The sequence below is a fragment of the Cucumis sativus genome, chromosome 1, assembly GCF_000004075.3.
Source record: "Cucumis sativus cultivar 9930 chromosome 1, Cucumber_9930_V3, whole genome shotgun sequence".
Lineage (NCBI taxonomy): Eukaryota > Viridiplantae > Streptophyta > Magnoliopsida > Cucurbitales > Cucurbitaceae > Cucumis > Cucumis sativus.
In genome coordinates this window covers 550,954-568,325 of record NC_026655.2, presented here as the reverse complement: position 1 = coordinate 568,325, position 17,372 = coordinate 550,954, and the positions used below count along the sequence as shown (strand labels likewise).

At 36.1% G+C, this 17,372-nt stretch overlaps 4 protein-coding genes across 6 annotated transcripts; 3 read left to right on the top strand and 1 right to left on the bottom strand.

Moving 5' to 3' along the window:
* Positions 1–2,147: 2,147 nt before the first annotated feature.
* LOC101221368 (probable galactinol--sucrose galactosyltransferase 2) lies at positions 2,148–6,699 on the top strand. Its single transcript, XM_004138031.3, has 14 exons — positions 2,148–2,774; positions 3,117–3,379; positions 3,470–3,560; positions 3,648–3,696; positions 3,791–3,882; positions 3,988–4,095; positions 4,197–4,307; positions 4,427–4,837; positions 4,928–5,069; positions 5,345–5,412; positions 5,499–5,633; positions 5,743–5,969; positions 6,056–6,144; positions 6,235–6,699. The coding sequence occupies exons 1-14, from the start codon at positions 2,416–2,418 to the stop codon at positions 6,517–6,519; spliced, it is 2,430 nt and encodes an 809-aa protein (XP_004138079.2). The 5' UTR covers positions 2,148–2,415; the 3' UTR covers positions 6,520–6,699.
* Positions 6,700–7,365: 666 nt separating this feature from the next.
* Positions 7,366–9,523, top strand: LOC101221130 (28 kDa ribonucleoprotein, chloroplastic). The gene is made up of 4 exons (XM_004138030.3): positions 7,366–8,052; positions 8,131–8,232; positions 8,778–9,059; positions 9,192–9,523. The coding sequence occupies exons 1-4, from the start codon at positions 7,507–7,509 to the stop codon at positions 9,252–9,254; spliced, it is 993 nt and encodes a 330-aa protein (XP_004138078.1). The 5' UTR covers positions 7,366–7,506; the 3' UTR covers positions 9,255–9,523.
* A 17-nt stretch (positions 9,524–9,540) lies between these two features.
* Positions 9,541–12,486, bottom strand: LOC101220740 (protein-L-isoaspartate O-methyltransferase 1). 2 transcript variants are annotated; one of them, XM_011655318.2, is made up of 4 exons: positions 12,178–12,486; positions 11,100–11,370; positions 10,441–10,605; positions 9,541–9,965 (listed from the first exon to the last, which is right to left on the bottom strand). In XM_011655318.2, the coding sequence occupies exons 1-4, from the start codon at positions 12,424–12,426 to the stop codon at positions 9,715–9,717; spliced, it is 936 nt and encodes a 311-aa protein (XP_011653620.1). In that variant the 5' UTR covers positions 12,427–12,486; the 3' UTR covers positions 9,541–9,714. The 2 variants fall into 2 exon arrangements, with proteins under 2 accessions (XP_011653620.1, XP_031736272.1); XM_031880412.1 differs by having other exon boundaries at positions 12,029–12,470.
* Positions 12,487–13,923: 1,437 nt separating this feature from the next.
* Positions 13,924–17,106, top strand: LOC101204444 (protein SIEVE ELEMENT OCCLUSION B). 2 transcript variants are annotated; one of them, XM_004138215.3, is made up of 7 exons: positions 13,924–14,432; positions 14,519–14,611; positions 14,774–15,219; positions 15,294–15,403; positions 15,482–15,624; positions 15,716–16,198; positions 16,308–17,106. In XM_004138215.3, the coding sequence occupies exons 1-7, from the start codon at positions 14,229–14,231 to the stop codon at positions 16,923–16,925; spliced, it is 2,097 nt and encodes a 698-aa protein (XP_004138263.2). In that variant the 5' UTR covers positions 13,924–14,228; the 3' UTR covers positions 16,926–17,106. The 2 variants fall into 2 exon arrangements, with proteins under 2 accessions (XP_004138263.2, XP_011653503.1); XM_011655201.2 differs by having other exon boundaries at positions 13,924–14,441.
* Positions 17,107–17,372: the final 266 nt, after the last annotated feature.

Here is a 17,372-nt window from a genome sequence, read left to right as displayed (position 1 = left end):
TTTATTGTTAAATAATGTAATGATAGACTAAATTTAATATCATTATATTGAAGACATTTAAAATGGCACGTCAGATTCATATAAGTTTACTCAATTCTAGTCGTCTTCTTTCAAATGTTCAAACTTGCTCTACATAATTTCATGATTAGATATTAAAGTTAGTCCTACTTTACACATATTATTGCCTTTTAAAATACTTTCTCTACTAACACTTTTACTATCAACTTTCAAAATATATTCACACATTAAATTTGAGATATCTCTTGCATCAAGATCATATTATTATTATTATTACTGTTCAGTCAATTTCAATATAAATTGAGGCTCATTTTTTTAAATGTAATCAAACACAGAAGTATTTACAGTGTGTAACAAAAAGCAAAAGACCATGAAATCGGTACAATATTTGTATAATTTTTAGACTTACTCAATGATTCGTCACTTTTCTCTATTCTTTCTCTTTGCAATTTATCTATCTTCTATTCCTAAGATTTATTTATTCTCTTTTTAAATAAATTATCCTTTTGTTTAAATCTCATATTTCATCTTCACTGTTTTCGACAAGCTTCTTTGAAGTACTTCTTATTGCTCATATTCAAGAATATCAAGATCGTTTAAATATTATTTTAATAAAATCTAAACGACCACTTACCTTGGTCAACACGATCGTTTAAATTTGAGGCTATTTTTCATCATTTAAATAAAGAACTACACGATCGAGTTGATATGATCTAAACGATCACTTACAATAGTCAAGACGATCGTTTAGATTTGAAGTCATTTTCTCATCATTTAAAAAGAACTACACGATCTTGTAAATATGATCTAAACGAATGTTTGCCATAATCAACACAATCATTTAAAATTAAAACATCTTTTTCTTTTTCATTGTTAAAAAGAATAGCACAATCGTGTATCATGATCTAAACGATCACAGATCATTTATTTAGATTGTAATACACGATCATTTAGAAAAAAAAAATTGATTAATCATACGTTCAACATAGGTATTTTCCACTGTAACCCTACGTGCTTTTTCCATAACCCTCAGTGAACTAACTCGTAAATTGCAACTAAAAGTAATTACTCTACTAAAGCAAACACATAGTAACAAACAAACAACAACTATTCAATTTTAAAAAAAGAAATCATTGGAAAACAGAAAGTATATTAGAAAGATTTGAATGATCTCACACTTTATATATAAGAATGAAAAGTAATTCAAATTAGTTGGTAAAAGCATAAACAAAAAAAGAAAAGCAAAGAAAAGTTTTAAAGTTTGAAATGATGATGACGTTTGAGATGACATGGGGCATAGCATAGTATAGGCTTTAAAGATTTAATTTGGACGTCAATGTCGATGACCCAATGGAGGGGTTTTAAACGTTGTGTGCCACTCCTTAACCTAATCCTTGTCACAGCCAAGTCAGATATAATCAACATCTAATCCTCCATATCTCCTCCCAAAATTCCATTGTTTCTGCCAACGCATTCCCACCTCACCACCCAAATTCATCATATTTTCAGTTTTGCTCTTTCCAAAATCATCCGTAGAACAAGTTATTATAGTCCGTGAGTAGTAATAAGTTATTATAGTTTAGATGATGAATAGTGAAAGGGAGGCTTTGAAGGAAGGAATATGAGGACCAAACGGTCTCTTAACGTTTAAATTAGAGTTTGGTTGAATGTCAAAAAATTTAATAGGTATATAAATATACTAAACAACAGCTAGAAAACTGACTATTGGAGACCAAAAGCACCAAACAAAGCATGTAAAAGGACACATAGACAATCATAAAGAAGAAGAAAAAAGCTCAAACTTAAATTGCAATTTCATTTCTATAGTAATAAGAAAAGTTTCTCTATGTAATTTGATTTCATCAATAGTGTTAAAGGTAAGTTTTTGTATATTTACGATATGATAGAGGCTAAAATATAATTATTAAGTTTATGAACTAAATTTAAAAGGAGCTTTAAAAATAAAATATGATTCCAACAAAAGTGAAAATTTCGGAAAGCTCGAGAAAGCAGGATGAAAAGAAGTCAATGTTGAAAATGAGAATAATGATCTAAGAAAAGAAAGTGTAGAGATAATTTATATGCTGTCTTTTGGATGAATGCAGTAATTTGTAGGAACTTGAAACTTAAAGAATGTTCTAAATTCGAGGCGGCTTAGTTTTTACACCATTTGTTCTTGTTCTTATTCAGTTGGCTTATATGAATACTTTTAATTTTATTGTAATCTTTTCAAGTTGTGGATTAATGGAGGCCGTAAATCAAATGAATTTATACAAATTTTAAATAAGTTATCCACTGTTTCCCACCAACCAATTCAGCTCGTCGTCTTCTTCTTCTTTTCTTCTTCTTCTGTTCAATGGGGTCTATAAATTCGGTGGCATTTGATTGTTTTTTGAAATGTATAAAGCCTACACGTTAAAGAATTTCCCTATTCAACTTCTGGGTTCAACTGATTTCTTCAGAGTTCGTCAAAATTTTAACTTTCAACTTCATTTTCTTCCATTTGCCTTTCCTCGGTTTGTTTCCAGGCCAAAATTTGGGGCTAAGTTTACAGGGTTTTCGAGTTTTAGTTCCAAGATGACGATCACGACCTTGCCGAGTATCAAAGATGGCCGTCTCATCGTTGGCGATAAGGTGGTTCTGACAGCCGTACCGGGAAATGTTATTGTCTCTCCGGTCTCCCACCGGTCTGCTTTCATTGGCGCCACTTCTTCTACTTCAAGCTCTCGTCATCTGTTTTCCGTCGGAGTTCTTGAGTGAGTATTTTTCTCTCCCTCTTTCTGTTTCCGATTTGAGTTTATGGAAGTCAAATCCCCTTTCCCACGTCCTCTTGCTTTTGATATTGTTGAGAAGTTGACAATCAAGATAACGTAAAGAATAGAAAATCAACATAGAGATTAGCTATGTCCACGAACAGATGTATTAAAGAGATTACATAACGCACTCCTCTGAACCCAGAACCAAAATTGTGAAGGCATTGCAACAGATGTAGCATCTGATAAACAAATGGAGAACTATGTTTTTACCAGCATTTGATTCTTACATATATATTCTAAGATGTTAATTTTTTGTTTTGGGGTTGGGGGGTTTCAATGCAGAAGGCACGAATTCTTATGTCTATATAGATTCAAAATGTGGTGGATGATACCAAGACTTGGGAAATTAGGCAGTGAAGTTCCTGTGGAAACCCAAATGCTTCTTTTAAAAGTGGCAGAAGAATCTGCTTTGACTGATGAAAGTTCAACTGATTCAGAAAACGAGAGATCTCTTTACGTTCTTATTTTGCCAGTCTTGGATGGAGTATTTCGCGCAACTTTGCAAGGGACCTCAGAAAATGAGCTTCAATTATGTGTTGAGAGTGGTCAGTTCTGTTTATTTTTTCTTAGTTCAAACTTCAGGTGTTCCTTTTGGGTATATTTGAATTAAATCTGATGTTGGTGTTTTCATTTAGGGGATGTTAATTTGAAGACTTCAGAAGCAATGGAAGCTGTATTTATAAACTCAGGAGATAATCCTTTCGAGGTTATAACAGATTCTATGAAGTAAGGCTCTCTCCTTTTCTTGTAATTTCTAAAAGAAGTTAACAGCATGGTCTAAATTCTCTAATGTCACCTTGCATTCTCGTGTAGGGTACTGGAAAAGGTCAAGGGAACTTTTAGTCGTATCGACAACAAGAAGGTGATCATAGTTTGAAAGTATTCTTCTTTGCTGTGTTGTTATTGCAGAAATTCATGTCAAAACCTCTTATCGTGCCCTGTTTTTCTTTTGATAGACTCCTTCACATCTAGACTTGTTTGGTTGGTGCACTTGGGATGCATTTTATCATGATGTAAATCCACAGGGAATCAAGGAAGGTCTCCAGAGGTAAAATATAAGATGTGAAACATTGTAGATATCATGATGATCGGCTCTTCCACACTTTGAGAAGAAATTTTCGACTTACGTTTTCGTCTTTGTGTATCTTTGTAGTTTTTCGGCTGGAGGCGTTTCCCCAAAATTTCTGATTATTGACGATGGATGGCAAGAGACTGTAAATGAATATTGCAAAGAAGGTGAACCGGATATTGAAGGGATACAGTAAGAACGCACTTCTCTGCTGAAACTTAATAGCCTCCTGTTAATTAAAATTTATGGTCTCAGACACTCTCTAATACAAATTTTTACTTCTTGAACTGTAGGTTTGCCACAAGACTGGCTGACATCAAAGAAAACAAGAAATTCAGGGGTTCTGGTTCAGATGATTCGCTACAGGAGCTTGTTCATAGCATCAAAGAACGATATGGGCTTAAGTGAGTTTACTTACAATTACGATTGACCCTCTTCTTGTCTTTGATAAAATGGATGCTTCCAAAATATTCTTGAGGATGTTATTACTGATGTTTGCAGTATTTGCTTTACAACGTTGCAGATATGTCTATGTATGGCATGCTTTAGCTGGTTACTGGGGAGGAGTTCTCCCATCTTCTGAATCAATGAAGAAATACAACCCTAAGATTGAATATCCCATCCAATCACCAGGCAACGTTGGCAATCTTAGAGATATTGTCGTGGACGTCTTGGAGAAATATGGGCTTGGAGTCATCAACCCTGAGAAGATTTATGAGTTCTACAATGATCTCCACGGTTATCTTGCGAGCATTGGTGTTGATGGTGTCAAGGTGGATGTTCAAAACATAATGGAGACCTTAGGTACAGGATATGGTGGACGTGTGACGATCACTAGACAGTATCAAGAAGCTTTAGAACAATCAGTTGTAAGAAACTTCAAAGAAACTAATCTGATTTGTTGTATGAGTCACAACTCAGACTCAATATACAGGTTCGTCTATTTTTTCATTGCTAGATGTCTCAGATAAAGCACACAGCTTTTTCGACATACATTTGATGATTTGTTAATTTCTTCTGTCAGTTCAAAGAAGAGTGCCGTTGCTAGAGTATCAGAGGACTTCATGCCCAGAGAGCCAACATTTCAGACTTTACATATTGCTGCTGTGTCTTTTAATAGTCTTCTATTGGGGGAGATTGTTGTGCCAGATTGGGACATGTTTCAAGTAAGTTGTCCAATTTCACATTTGCTTATCTTTAATATTCACTGGGAAAACAACACTGTAACAATATGTATGTATATTATTATGTATAGTTGTCCCTTTATCGTACCTAGGTTGAGATTTCTTTGTCAACCTATATATATATATATATGAAACTCTATTGTGAATAATATATTTGAGAGCATTCTCCAAAACACTGAAAACATGATATTAGAGCAACGGGAAAGTTTAGTGAAGCAATAATATCTAAAATGTTGTATTTGTTTTTAAATTTATAGAGCAAACATGAAACAGCTGAGTTCCATGGTGCAGCAAGAGCGTTGGGTGGTTGTGCCGTGTATGTAAGGTAGTACACTTGTTTATGACATATTTCTAATCTGTATTCGTCAGTTTCTTCAAAACTGTTGCTTATTCAAACTAACATCGTAACAGCGACAAGCCTGGGAATCATGATTTCAAAATACTAAGAAAACTAGTATTGCCTGATGGATCAGTCCTAAGAGCAAGACATGCAGGCCGGCCTACTCGTGACTGCTTATTTCGGGACACTGTGATGGATGGGAAAAGGTATGGGAAAAATGGTTGTAATCAATCTCATTAGAACCGATGCACAGAACTTCCAACTCGATCATGATTCATGTCAAATAAATTACCTTGTGGCATTGACTTCCTGCAGTGTGCTGAAGATATGGAACTTGAATAAGTTAACCGGGATCATCGGTGTTTTCAATTGCCAAGGAGCAGGGCATTGGCCATTGATGAAAGTAGCAAAGAGTGAAGAGACCTCAACTTGTACAAAATTATCTCTCACAGGTAGTGTCTGTCCAAATGATGTGGAATTTCTTGAAGATGTTGCAGGTGAAAACTGGGATGGAGATAGTGCAGTTTATGCCTTCAACTCAGGTTTGATTTTCTCTTCACTTGAATCCTTTTTTCCCTTCAGATAAACAGACAACTTAAGCTGAAAAAGCTTCAACTTATGTTTGCAGGATCTCTTTCTAAATTGAAACGAAAAGAAAGTCTTCAAGTTGGATTGAGAACTCTGGAGTGTGAGATTTACACCATTTCACCAATCAGGGTCAGTAAACTTCATACACATTAAATTCTAGTAAGAACTATGAATATCATTCACTTCAAGACTAATTCTTGATCTAAATTTTATGATTAGGTTTTCAGCAACGACATTCACTTCGCACCGATAGGATTGCTCGAAATGTATAATTCAGGAGGAGCTATTGAAACTCTAAGTCATAGTATGGATGATCTTTCACAGTGTACCGTCAAAATGACAGGACGATTCTGTGGCAGATTTGGAGCGTACTCGAGCACACAACCAAGGCGGTGCATCGTTGACATGAACGAAGTAGAGTTTACATATGAATCTGGAAGTGGACTATTAACAGTCAAACTTGAGGATGGTTCCATTTCAAGAGAGATAGAGTTGGTATATTGATATGAGAGACAATGAAAAGAGTGGTTGTGAGAAATGTTTTGGTTGCGGCATGATGGAAATATGAATGATCAAGTCATTACATTTGACTCAATTTTATTGGAGAATCACATTGTTTAATTGACAAAGTTAATTTTGTCATCACTGCAAAATAATAAAATCATGTTAATTTTGACTATAAAATCAGTACTAAATTGCTTATATATGTTAATCACCAATTACATATTAAAATAAATATGAATCCCAAGTAATTTGAAAGATAAGACAGTACTTCTTTTGTCTAGCTTTCAACTTAAACATTACAATACATGATCTTAAAAGTTTTTTAAAAAATTACAATCAAAATTAGGAGATGATTGATTGAAAAAAGAGTAAAAACTACAACTTAACACACACACACACGTATGCATAGATTAGCTAGAGATGGGGACAAAAACTCTTGTTTTTTCTCACAGAAATTCTTCACACGGTAAATAAGCATCTCTCAATCAAGATGAAATTTCTAATACTACGATAGTATAATGTTTTTTTATTTATTACTTACCTTCCCCAACTACGTCAGGTTCATACAATAAATATTTAATAAATTAATAAATGAATGTAGCCCATGTTAAAAAAATCAAACAGAGTTAGTATGTATTACAGTTCCCTACGGCACATTCCTAATTGGCATTTTGAGAGAGGCATATAGGAAGTAGACAATTGAGACTATGGAATGGCCCAAAGAAGTGATTGGGCCTAAAGCCATGTAAATGGGCCTTGTGTAAAGCCCAAAAACGTCGGCCTTGGTTGTTATTGATTTGAAGTAGTTGCGATATTTTGTTTGGCGATAAGAAAGAAGAAAGGCCATCTCTTTCTTCACTGCTCCTTATCCTCAATTCCTCACCCCTCACCTCTTTGGGTGTTAAAGCCTTGTCCTCTAAAACCCTTCTTCTTCTTCTTCCTCTTCTATCTCTTCTATCTCTTCTATCTCTTCCTTTCGATTCAGTAATGGCTTCTTCTTCAGCCACTTCCCTTTTCAAGCCTTTATCCAAGCCGGATTCTTGCTTTCTCTCTTTACCTTCTCTATTCACCGGCAGACCCCCACATACTTTCCTCTCTTTCCCTTCAAAATTCATCCCCTTTCATCTTTCCTCTTCGTCTTCCTATTCTTCAGGCTTTTCCCCTTCGAAGAAGAAACCCCATCTTCCCTCTGTAGCTCAAACTTCCGACTGGGCTCAAGAAGATGACACTATCACCATTGACCCAAAACTCGACAACGACGAAAATGGGGGAGAAGAAGGCGGCCCCCATTGGGAAAATGAAGAGCTCAGTGAAACTGAGTCTCGTATTTCTGATTGGGAAGGTGAAGGTGAAGATGGAGGAAGTGAGGCTGAAGTAGGAGGAGATGAAGAAGAAGACGAAGAAGGGGAACAAGGACCTTATGAAGAGCCAAACGAAGATGCTAAATTGTTTGTTGGGAATTTGCCTTATGATATTGACAGTGAAAAGTTAGCAATGCTCTTTGAGAAGGCTGGAACCGTGGAGATTGCTGAGGTGAGCTTTAGTTACACTATTGCTGTCTGTTCTGTTTATGGATTTGGTTTAAGCTTTTAATCTGCTTGTTATTTGTAGGTTATTTACAACAGAGAAACAGATCGGAGTCGTGGTTTTGGGTTTGTGACAATGAGTACTGTTGAAGAAGCCGAGAAAGCTGTGGATACCTTCAACCGTTATGTAAGCTTCTGTAGACAAGATTCAGCCATATTTGAGTATCATGAATGAAACCTTATCTTCATTCTTGCTTCACAATGGAAGCATTTACTGCCAGTATATCTTTGCATTTAACCATTTCATTTTATTCTGAAGAGTTTAAATGGTCTGGTTTTCATGAATCTGAGGACTTGTTAGTGTAGGACTTAGCCATTAGGACGAAAGGTGAATTTGTTCAATTTTCTTTCCGTGTGTACTTTTGAAATAAGTTATTTTTTAGTGTGTGGCTACCAGCTTTTAAAGCTTATTTTCTCTAGTCAATCCTTACATATCCATAGCTGTAATGATTTGTTTGTTTGAATGTTTGATGATGAGATTGATTTTTCTATCTGGATAAGCTCTAGAGGCCATGTCCTTGTGTAGAATAGAGTATTTCTAACATATGTAATTGTTTGTTTTCTTTGTTTGAGATATCCCTTCACTTTTACTTGGTACTTTGTTTAAACTTTTCCATTCTCAGTTCTACCGAAAAATTTATGGGAATAAAATGTGCTTTTCTGGGTTTATAGGATTTATCCGGGAGGCTATTGACTGTTAATAAGGCTGCTCCAAGAGGTTCAAGGCAAGAACGCGAACCTCGACCATTCCAACCCACTTTCAGAATCTATGTAGGCAATCTTCCATGGGATGTAGACAATGGACGCTTGGAGCAACTCTTTAGTGAACATGGTAAAGTAGTAGACGCTCGGGTTCTTTATGACCGAGACAGTGGCCGTTCTCGAGGCTTTGGCTTTGTGACCATGGCTGATGAAACTGGAATGAATGATGCCATTGCTGCTCTGGATGGACAGGTACAAAAACTTGAGTTTTCCTAATCACCTCATTGTCAAATTCAAATTGGTTTAACACTTCCTTCATGCCTCCAATAAGGAGAAAAGATTTACCAACTGCTCACAAAACATCTTGAAATTTGAAATGTGCAGAGTCTAGATGGAAGGGCAATCAGAGTAAATGTTGCTGAGGAAAGACCAAGGCGCAACTTCTGAGCCTAACCATGATGAATCCAAAAAAAAGCCCTTTTCTTCTTCTATTGTTCTATGTTCCTTTTTTTTCCTTTTTGTTTTCCCAGAAAGTATAGGTGAGTTTTGTAGTGCCATTGTTTAGCCACCTTATTACAGTGTAATTTTATTTCTTTTATGCTTCTAAAATTTCAAGTTTTCTATTATTTTGGATAATGTACGATTTCCAAGTTTCGTGCGATACCCTTCTTTAGTCCTTTTGATTTATCAATTAGAATTGTGTCAATGTTTTGATATGAATGGAGCAAATTGATTGAAAGCAAAGGATATAAAATCCTTATTTGTACTAAATACCCACGATGAGGAAGAAAGAATATACAGTGCTGATGTTTGAAGCAAGACGCAAACAGTGTCTTAAAAGTGTCTATACACAGCATTTTGATAATAGAGGCAGAGCATCTGAAAGTATTGCCTAAAGCAAGTGACATCAATCGTCACGTAGCTGAGCTTCTCGACTGGTAAGAGGCACGTAACGAACGGAAGTCTCGTCGTGGATGCTAACAGAGCCATCACTATCTTTGTCTACAACCTTCAAATCCTGGAATACGTTCCCAACAGGAATCACCATTCTCCCGCCTGGCTTCAATTGATCAATGAGAGCCGGTGGAATTTCAGCAGCTGCTGCTCCAACATGGATAGCGTCGTATGGTGCACACTCGGCCCAACCCTGCCTGCCATCTACAGTATCCAATAACAGTTGACAGTTAACATTAACTACCCTCACCTATTTTTGGTAAGTTAGAATGCCTTATTGACCTTGGTTATTGAACTAAGAACATAATTGGGGAGAGGAGGGGGGAGCCTATAGATTCCTGAAGAAGAATTGATTAAAGTAATCGAACCATTTTTCCAGATCAGTCATCTAGCCAAAAGTACGTTAACGTTTTTTAAAAGCAACTTCAGAGAATAAATTAATGTTTTGCTTACAACGTGGATCACTCAAAAGGTAAAGCATTACTTTTAAAAGGCATCTTGAACTTACCATTACTGTAAAGAATATACATTCCAGTTCAAAATAAAAAGTTGCAAGATGGTTACTTAACAGTCACTTCACTACATGCTTCTCACAGTCAACTAAACTAAGGAAAGAGTAATTCATTTTAGATTCAAAGAAAATCTATGGCTCTAGAAAAGGGAAAGAAGAAAAACATACCACCAACATGCAGAGAGAGGGAACCTTCTTTCAGTAAAGGAGCAGCAGCACTTTTTTTAATATTCTCCATTGAGGAAGCAACCAGCTCAGGAATATGTTCAACACCAACGACACGGCCTTCAGGTCCAACCATTAACGCAAAGCATGCAGTCAAATATCCCGTTCCTGCCAAGGAGATCAAACATGTGAATTCAACTCACATACAGAGGAAGTCAAGGGTATGTCGAGAAAATGATATTTTCAAATATGAAAATGTAACAAAATTTCATCTACTTAGAGTAGCAGCTCCCCGGTCCCAGAAAAATAAACTGGAAGAAGTTTGTTTGTCTATCTGTCTTTTTAAGCAAATACACTTAAACCGATCAGGAAACCCAGTAGTTGGAAAAATTACATCTGCGAGAATTTCGTAGTGATTTTCATAGTATCAAAATTGGTTTTGAACGAAAACACACGTTTCTCAGTGATTTAAACTATTTTAGAATCACCCCAAAACATGTCCAATGTCCAATAACAATTAGCAAGAAAGTATTGAGAAAAGATGGAAAAGATGGAGGGAAAACGTCAAATCCAGAACTCAAGCTGCTCAAGACTCGAACATAGTTACACCTTCTTAGAAATTCAATTTTCAGTACATAGAAGATTTTGGTTAGATGAAGAACCTGAGCCAACGTCCAAAGCCCGCATTCCAGGTTGCAAGTGTTTCTCCAATAACTGAAGGCAAGTAGCATGCATGTGAGGAGCAGATATAGTGGCATTATATCCAATCGGCACAGGAGTATCAACATAAGGTGGAACATCATCCGGCACAAAGAAGGCCCTATCTATGCTCTCCATTACTTCAGAAACCCTCTTTGACCTCACCACTCCATAGGTCTGGAGCTTCTCCACCATATCTTTGTTCGTACCAATTCCACTTCCACTCCAAAACCTCTGCAATGTGATTAAATGGCATGCTACGATCAAACATTCAACTTCCCCCTTAAAAAACATGTAAATAAACAATACTACACACCAATGGAACAAAATTCACAAGTTCCTAAAGCTATTCACCAACTCTTATCATGGAGTTGAAAGTCTATTCATCTCCGAATCAATCCGTAGTTCGTTCTCAATAACGCAAGAAGTACCTTATGAAGCTTCACAGCCTCAGAAGCAGGGCCGTTTAGGGACGAAACCTGTCCCCGTCCGTCCAATTCACTCGGACATATATGCCATCGAATATCATAATCAAAAGATTGCATATCCCAAGGCAAACACACCACAATAGAATAAACTAACCATACCACTCGAGATAAACCCCTCTGAAACTACATGTATTGAATAAATTAAGAACATTCAAGAATTTATCCAGCAGTTCCAAGAAAATGCTTCTCTACAGCACAACTTCGCAGCATATAAATCAGATTGAAAAAATTATCCAAAATCCAGAAAAACTAAAAAAAAAAAAAACGAACTGCGAACACGATGAAGTTTTTTTATTTCACAATCTGAATGGAGCAGTTAATATTAACTAAATCTAAAACCGTATACAAAAATATCCAAAGCTGGATTGTCGATGAACATACAAATACAAACAAGCACAAAATACCTTCAGCGTCGTAAATGAACGGGGGGGCAATTTATCCATTTTCAGAAATCCGAGTATCTTCCAAATTCAAATAACGAAAATCTTGGAAAGAAGAAGAAGAAGAGAATCGGTGGGAATTAGGGGAAGATAAAGAGAGAAGGAGAGGATACCTCCATTCTGGAAAGAAGACAATTACCCGTGAGGAAATGAGGGTCTAGAAATCGAGGTAAGAAGGAGACGATAGTGGTGACGGTAGTTTTAGGGACAGAAGAAGTGGTCGGAGGTAGGGCAGTAGAAAGAAGACGAGGACGGCGGCGGCGGCGGTGGAGGGAAAGGTTGAAGAAGAGTCCAAGAGAAGGCGCACAATAGCGGGAAGCATAAGCTAATGGGAATGATAATGATATTTGAGTTATACTCATTTCTCTCTCCGCTTTTCTCCTCTTTCTCTCTCTCTCTCTCTCTCTAAAGAAAATACAAAATTATTCTATAAAAATAAATAAATACCCTGACAGCTGTCAGTTCTTTAAGCATTCACAAACCGCACCGACTTGGTATATTTTCTCACACGTGTGAGACCATGCGGCTCTTTTTATTAGCGGATCAAATCAGAGCCGTAGATCTCATATTTCTTTACGTGTATTAGTGTATTGAAAGTCGTAAATATTATATATATATATAGATTAGTATATAAGCATTTTGTCTTATTAAAGTAAGTTTATATAAGTGATATGTTGTTTACAATTATTTTTATGGGAGGTTGGTGATGTAAGTTATTTAAGCTGATAGTTCGATATCCAAATATAGATTATAATAACTCAAACTATAATAATTTGTATATCAAGCATAGATTATAACAATTACATATTATAATAACACATTCATACCTCAAACGTCTTCTTAGTTTTTAAACTTTTTACAAAAATAATTGCTCTATGCATTGTAAATAATTAAGAACGAGAAACATGAAAAAATTGAAGATTTCAAAACTTTACGCACAGAAAAGTGTGTTACTGCATTTTTACTATATAACAAACATGAGAAAAAGATATGCTTACAATTCTAGAACAGATAGTCATTATTTTGAGAAGTTTTGCCTCCTCTAACCAACAAAACATACCCGAGTTGAAAATAGAGCTCTAAACAACATTTATTGTTTAACTTCCAAAATGAAAGTTACAAGAGTTTGGCATCTATTTAGTGGTGAGCGGTGGGATATTGATAGGAAAGGGTTTTCCTTTAGCCTTTGCCATAAACCTAAACCCCAATCCTAAGTTTGGTAATCAAATCATAATCATTAACAGACTTAAAATCAAATATCAAACATGCTCTATCTAAAATTTCAATTTGTTCCTTGCATCCCTACGATTCTCCCTAAGAATGATCACCCATGGTAACAAATTTGGTTCATATCGTTACAAAAAGTACAAAAATTAAAATGATACTTATCAAACAACTTTAAGAATACAAAAACTAAATTATTATTACAAATTAAAGCTTATAAATTTAGTGATATAAAGTATTCTTTTTAACCTAGGATGAAAATATCAATTATATCTTCATTTGAATAGTGGACTTATAAGATACCCAAGAACAATTGGAGTCCCCGTATTAACTCTCCCTAACTTTTTTTCATATATGTACAATAAAAAGAGTAGGGCCATACATTGCTTGATGGCATTGTCAAACACTAATAGCTATTAGCTATTAGGTAGCCATGAATCTCTTTTAAATTATCACTGTTTATAGCTTTTTCTTTTCATGCAACACATTGCTTCCTTTCTTCTAGTTACTATATTTTATCCACAAACCAATTTTAAGATTATATGCTTTTCTAAAAGTGATAAAGTATAACTCCTGCTCATCTGGATTAACATTATTCCAACTTTAACACCCAATGCCAAAGCTTCTTCTTTTTTTTTTGCGACAACAAACAATAAACACTTCTTAAATTTTCATTTAGTTTCCTCACAGATCGAAATCATTTCAGGCTGCATAAAACTTATGAACCAGACAGTCCATTTCCCTTTATGAATATATATAATCCATGGTGTAACTAGCTTTAGCTTTTGTTTCAACTCTACTTGCAAGCAAGGAACTACTTCGACAATGCTTTATTCCATCTCACCTATCTTATATAAACCTCTACCATCTAAATCCTAAATCACAAAACTAAGTTTCTACTTATTCTTTTTGAGCAAAACTCTCAAGTGTTTACTTTGTTATGGCAGCCTTCGGTCGTCCCGCTCTGAAAATGCACCAGCTTACCAAAACTGATCGGAGAATGTTACCTGTCTCTGATGACAATGCAATGACAAAACAAATTCTTGCAACTCATTCTCCGGACAGCCACAAAGTCGATGTCAAGCCCATTCTGCTCATTGTCGAGGAAGTTATTCGTCATGCAACTCCGGATATAATTGCCAAAGTGCTTGATGTGAAAATTTTCTGATTTACTCCATTTGGCTTTCTTTCTTGCCTACTTAAGACTGATATAGTAATGAAATGATGTAGGGCAATGGCCAGTTGGATGACCAACTCGGTTTAGCAGAGATGGATGGGATGCTTGAACCGCTGGCTCATGTCGTACAAAAAGTTGGCGCTGAGGTCGAATGAATTTATATATATACACATTTGCTCTATCGAAGTTTCTGAATTTGAACTTCTCTGTCATCATTTATGCTATGCTGAAGATGTAAAGGCTCTTTCGTTCTTTTTGAACTTTTTTGATAATGAGAAACTGAAGTTTTGTTGTTTCGGTTGCTACAGCTAGCATGTAAGTGCTCAGGTGGAGATGCACATGCCACAACTATGGCTATACTGAACTTACTATCAAATTACTCATGGGATGCAAAAGTGGTGATCACACTGGCGGCCTTTTCTGTGACCTATGGACAGTATTGGCTTTTGGCTCAACTTTACACAACCAATATGCTAGCCAAGGCTCTGGCTTTGCTGAAGCAATTGCCTGATGTTATAGAGCATTCCAATTCATTGAAACCCCACTTCGATGCGCTTAGCAAACTCATCGCGGCTATATTGAACGTAACGAAGTGCATTGTGAAGTTCACCGAGCTGCCATCTCAGTACATTTCATCGGACACGCCTGCAATGTCTGTTGCACTCGCCAGTTTTCCTACAGCTGCCTATTGGACTATCAAAAGTCTGGTCGCTTGTACATCGCTGATTGAAAGCCTTGTCAGCTTGAGCCATGAGTGAGTAACATCATTGTAAAGCTTGGGCCTAAATCATAGTCAAGAATCAACTCACTTTCACTGTTATGTTTCAGGCTAATCATGTCGACCACTGAGGTATGGGAACTTTCGAGCTTGGCTCACAAAGTAAAAGATATACACGGGCATCTCCAGATGCAGCTGAAACTTTGCATACAATACATAGGTGAGAAAGCAAACATTTGATAATAATTTGCAAACCTTCAAGTGTATGATGAAATGAAAAACAAGCTCCTTGATGCAGATGAGAAAAGGCACGAAGAGGCCTATCAGAATCTTGTGAGAATTTCAGAAACTCTTCACCTAGACAATATGAAGTTTATCAGGGCCTTCATTTCTACAAGAGAAGACATACATCCTATCTATGATGGCACCACCAAAATGACGGTTTGTTCACAAATACAATATGCTTCAACTACTACACTATTGAATCTAACTTCAAACTAAAGAAGGGCCATTTTTCTCGTGACACAAGCAGGTTCACCTTGAAATACTGAAGAGGAAACATGTGTTACTATTGATATCAGATCTCGATATCCCCCATGAAGAGGTTATGATACTTGACAACCTATTCAAAGAAGCGCATCAGCGACCAGAAATTCGATACGAGATAGTGTGGATTCCAATTATCGATCCAGCAATCGAACAGCACAGCAAAAGCAAACACAAGTTTGAGGAGCTGAAACAGCTGATGCCATGGTTCAGTGTATATGACCCTTCAATAATTGAGCTCTCAACCATAAGGTTCATCAAAGAAAAATGGAACTTCAGAAAGAAAACCATTTTAGTGGCTTTAGATCCACAAGGAAAAGTCTCTTCCACCAATGCTCTTCACATGATTTGGATATGGGGAAATCTAGCCTTCCCTTTCACTTCAGAAAGAGAAGAAGAACTATGGAAAACAGAAAGCTGGAGGCTCGAACTTCTCATAGATGGCATAGATTTCTCCATTCTCGATTGGGTATTTCACCAAGTTCTCAAAAACCTCATTTCATAAAACATTTCTCATTTTCAAGAACATTTCACAAAAGGGTTTGTTTCTTTTTCTGTTTCTGTTTCTGTTTCATCAGGCAGCAGAAGGAAGATACATATGTATATATGGAGGAGAAGACACAGAATGGATCAAGGAATTCACAAGCAAAACAAAAAAAGTAGCAGAAACAGCAAATGTGGACTTACAAATGGCATATGTAGGGAAGAACAATGCCAAAGAACGTGTGAGGAAAATCAGCATCATGATTTCAGACAACAAACTAAGCCACTACTGGGCAGATTCAACACTTGTTTGGTTCTTCTGGGCAAGATTAGAGAGCATGATGTACTCAAAACTAAACTATGGAAAAACAGTTGAGAATGACCCAATAATGCAAGAGATTATGACCCTTTTGAGCTTCGATGGAAGTGATAAAGGATGGGCCATTTTCTTTGGAAGAGCAGGAGAAACGACAAGAGCAAAAGGAGAAACTGTTCTGAGTTGTATATTAGCATTCGATCAGTGGAAAGAAGAAGTGGAAGAGAAGGGTTTTGTGAAAGCATTGGCTGATTATTTGCAACAACTTAAAACCCCACATCATTGCAACCGCCTGATTCTGCCGGGACTCGCGGGAAACATACCGGAAAATGTGGTGTGTGCAGAGTGTGGAAGAGCAATGGAGAAGTATTTGATGTATCGATGCTGTGTTGAGTGAGTTAAAAAACTGAAAACAGTGGATTTTATGTTTATGTTTGGTTGTTTGTTTTTTTTTTTTTTTCTTTTTTAAATTAATGGTGAGTTGAAAGAGAATTGTCTTTTGGTTTTGGGATTTGATGTTACTTTACCTCTAAGTTCTAACAACGAATCATGAAATAAAGTTTTATCCTTTCTCTCTCTTTCTCTGTTTCTGCAGATTCTGTTTTTCTCTCTCACTAATACACTGTTGGATGAAGTCAAAAAAAAAAAAAACCAATAATAATTGTTTTTTCAGTCTCTAAATTTTGGGTTTATTGTTATTTATCCTTCTAATGTATAATTGATCCAAAGTGTTATGCCAAATTTCAATAATATAAGCACAGTTGAACTTGACTTGGTCTCATAAGTATTTTAAACAAAGAACAATAATATTTAAAAAAGAATGAATGTATAAACTATATTCACA

Excerpts from the sequence above, each read along its gene's own strand:
- LOC101221368 (XM_004138031.3), top strand. The coding sequence starts at position 2,416 with ATGTATAAAGCCTACACGTTAAAGAATTTCCCTATTCAACTTCTGGGT. Across the intron at positions 5,070-5,344 it reads CAGATTGGGACATGTTTCAA|AGCAAACATGAAACAGCTGA; the intron begins GTAAGTTGTCCA and ends TTAAATTTATAG. Across the intron at positions 5,413-5,498 it reads GGTTGTGCCGTGTATGTAAG|CGACAAGCCTGGGAATCATG; the intron begins GTAGTACACTTG and ends ACATCGTAACAG.
- LOC101221130 (XM_004138030.3), top strand. The coding sequence starts at position 7,507 with ATGGCTTCTTCTTCAGCCACTTCCCTTTTCAAGCCTTTATCCAAGCCG. Across the intron at positions 8,053-8,130 it reads GAACCGTGGAGATTGCTGAG|GTTATTTACAACAGAGAAAC; the intron begins GTGAGCTTTAGT and ends TGTTATTTGTAG. Across the intron at positions 8,233-8,777 it reads TGGATACCTTCAACCGTTAT|GATTTATCCGGGAGGCTATT; the intron begins GTAAGCTTCTGT and ends CTGGGTTTATAG.
- LOC101220740 (XM_011655318.2), bottom strand. The coding sequence starts at position 12,426 with ATGAGTATAACTCAAATATCATTATCATTCCCATTAGCTTATGCTTCC. Across the intron at positions 10,606-11,099 it reads GGCTTTGGACGTTGGCTCAG|GAACGGGATATTTGACTGCA; the intron begins GTTCTTCATCTA and ends TCTCCTTGGCAG. Across the intron at positions 9,966-10,440 it reads CCTCTCTCTGCATGTTGGTG|ATGGCAGGCAGGGTTGGGCC; the intron begins GTATGTTTTTCT and ends TGGATACTGTAG.
- LOC101204444 (XM_011655201.2), top strand. The coding sequence starts at position 14,229 with ATGGCAGCCTTCGGTCGTCCCGCTCTGAAAATGCACCAGCTTACCAAA. Across the intron at positions 14,442-14,518 it reads TAATTGCCAAAGTGCTTGAT|GGCAATGGCCAGTTGGATGA; the intron begins GTGAAAATTTTC and ends GAAATGATGTAG. Across the intron at positions 15,220-15,293 it reads CTTGTCAGCTTGAGCCATGA|GCTAATCATGTCGACCACTG; the intron begins GTGAGTAACATC and ends GTTATGTTTCAG.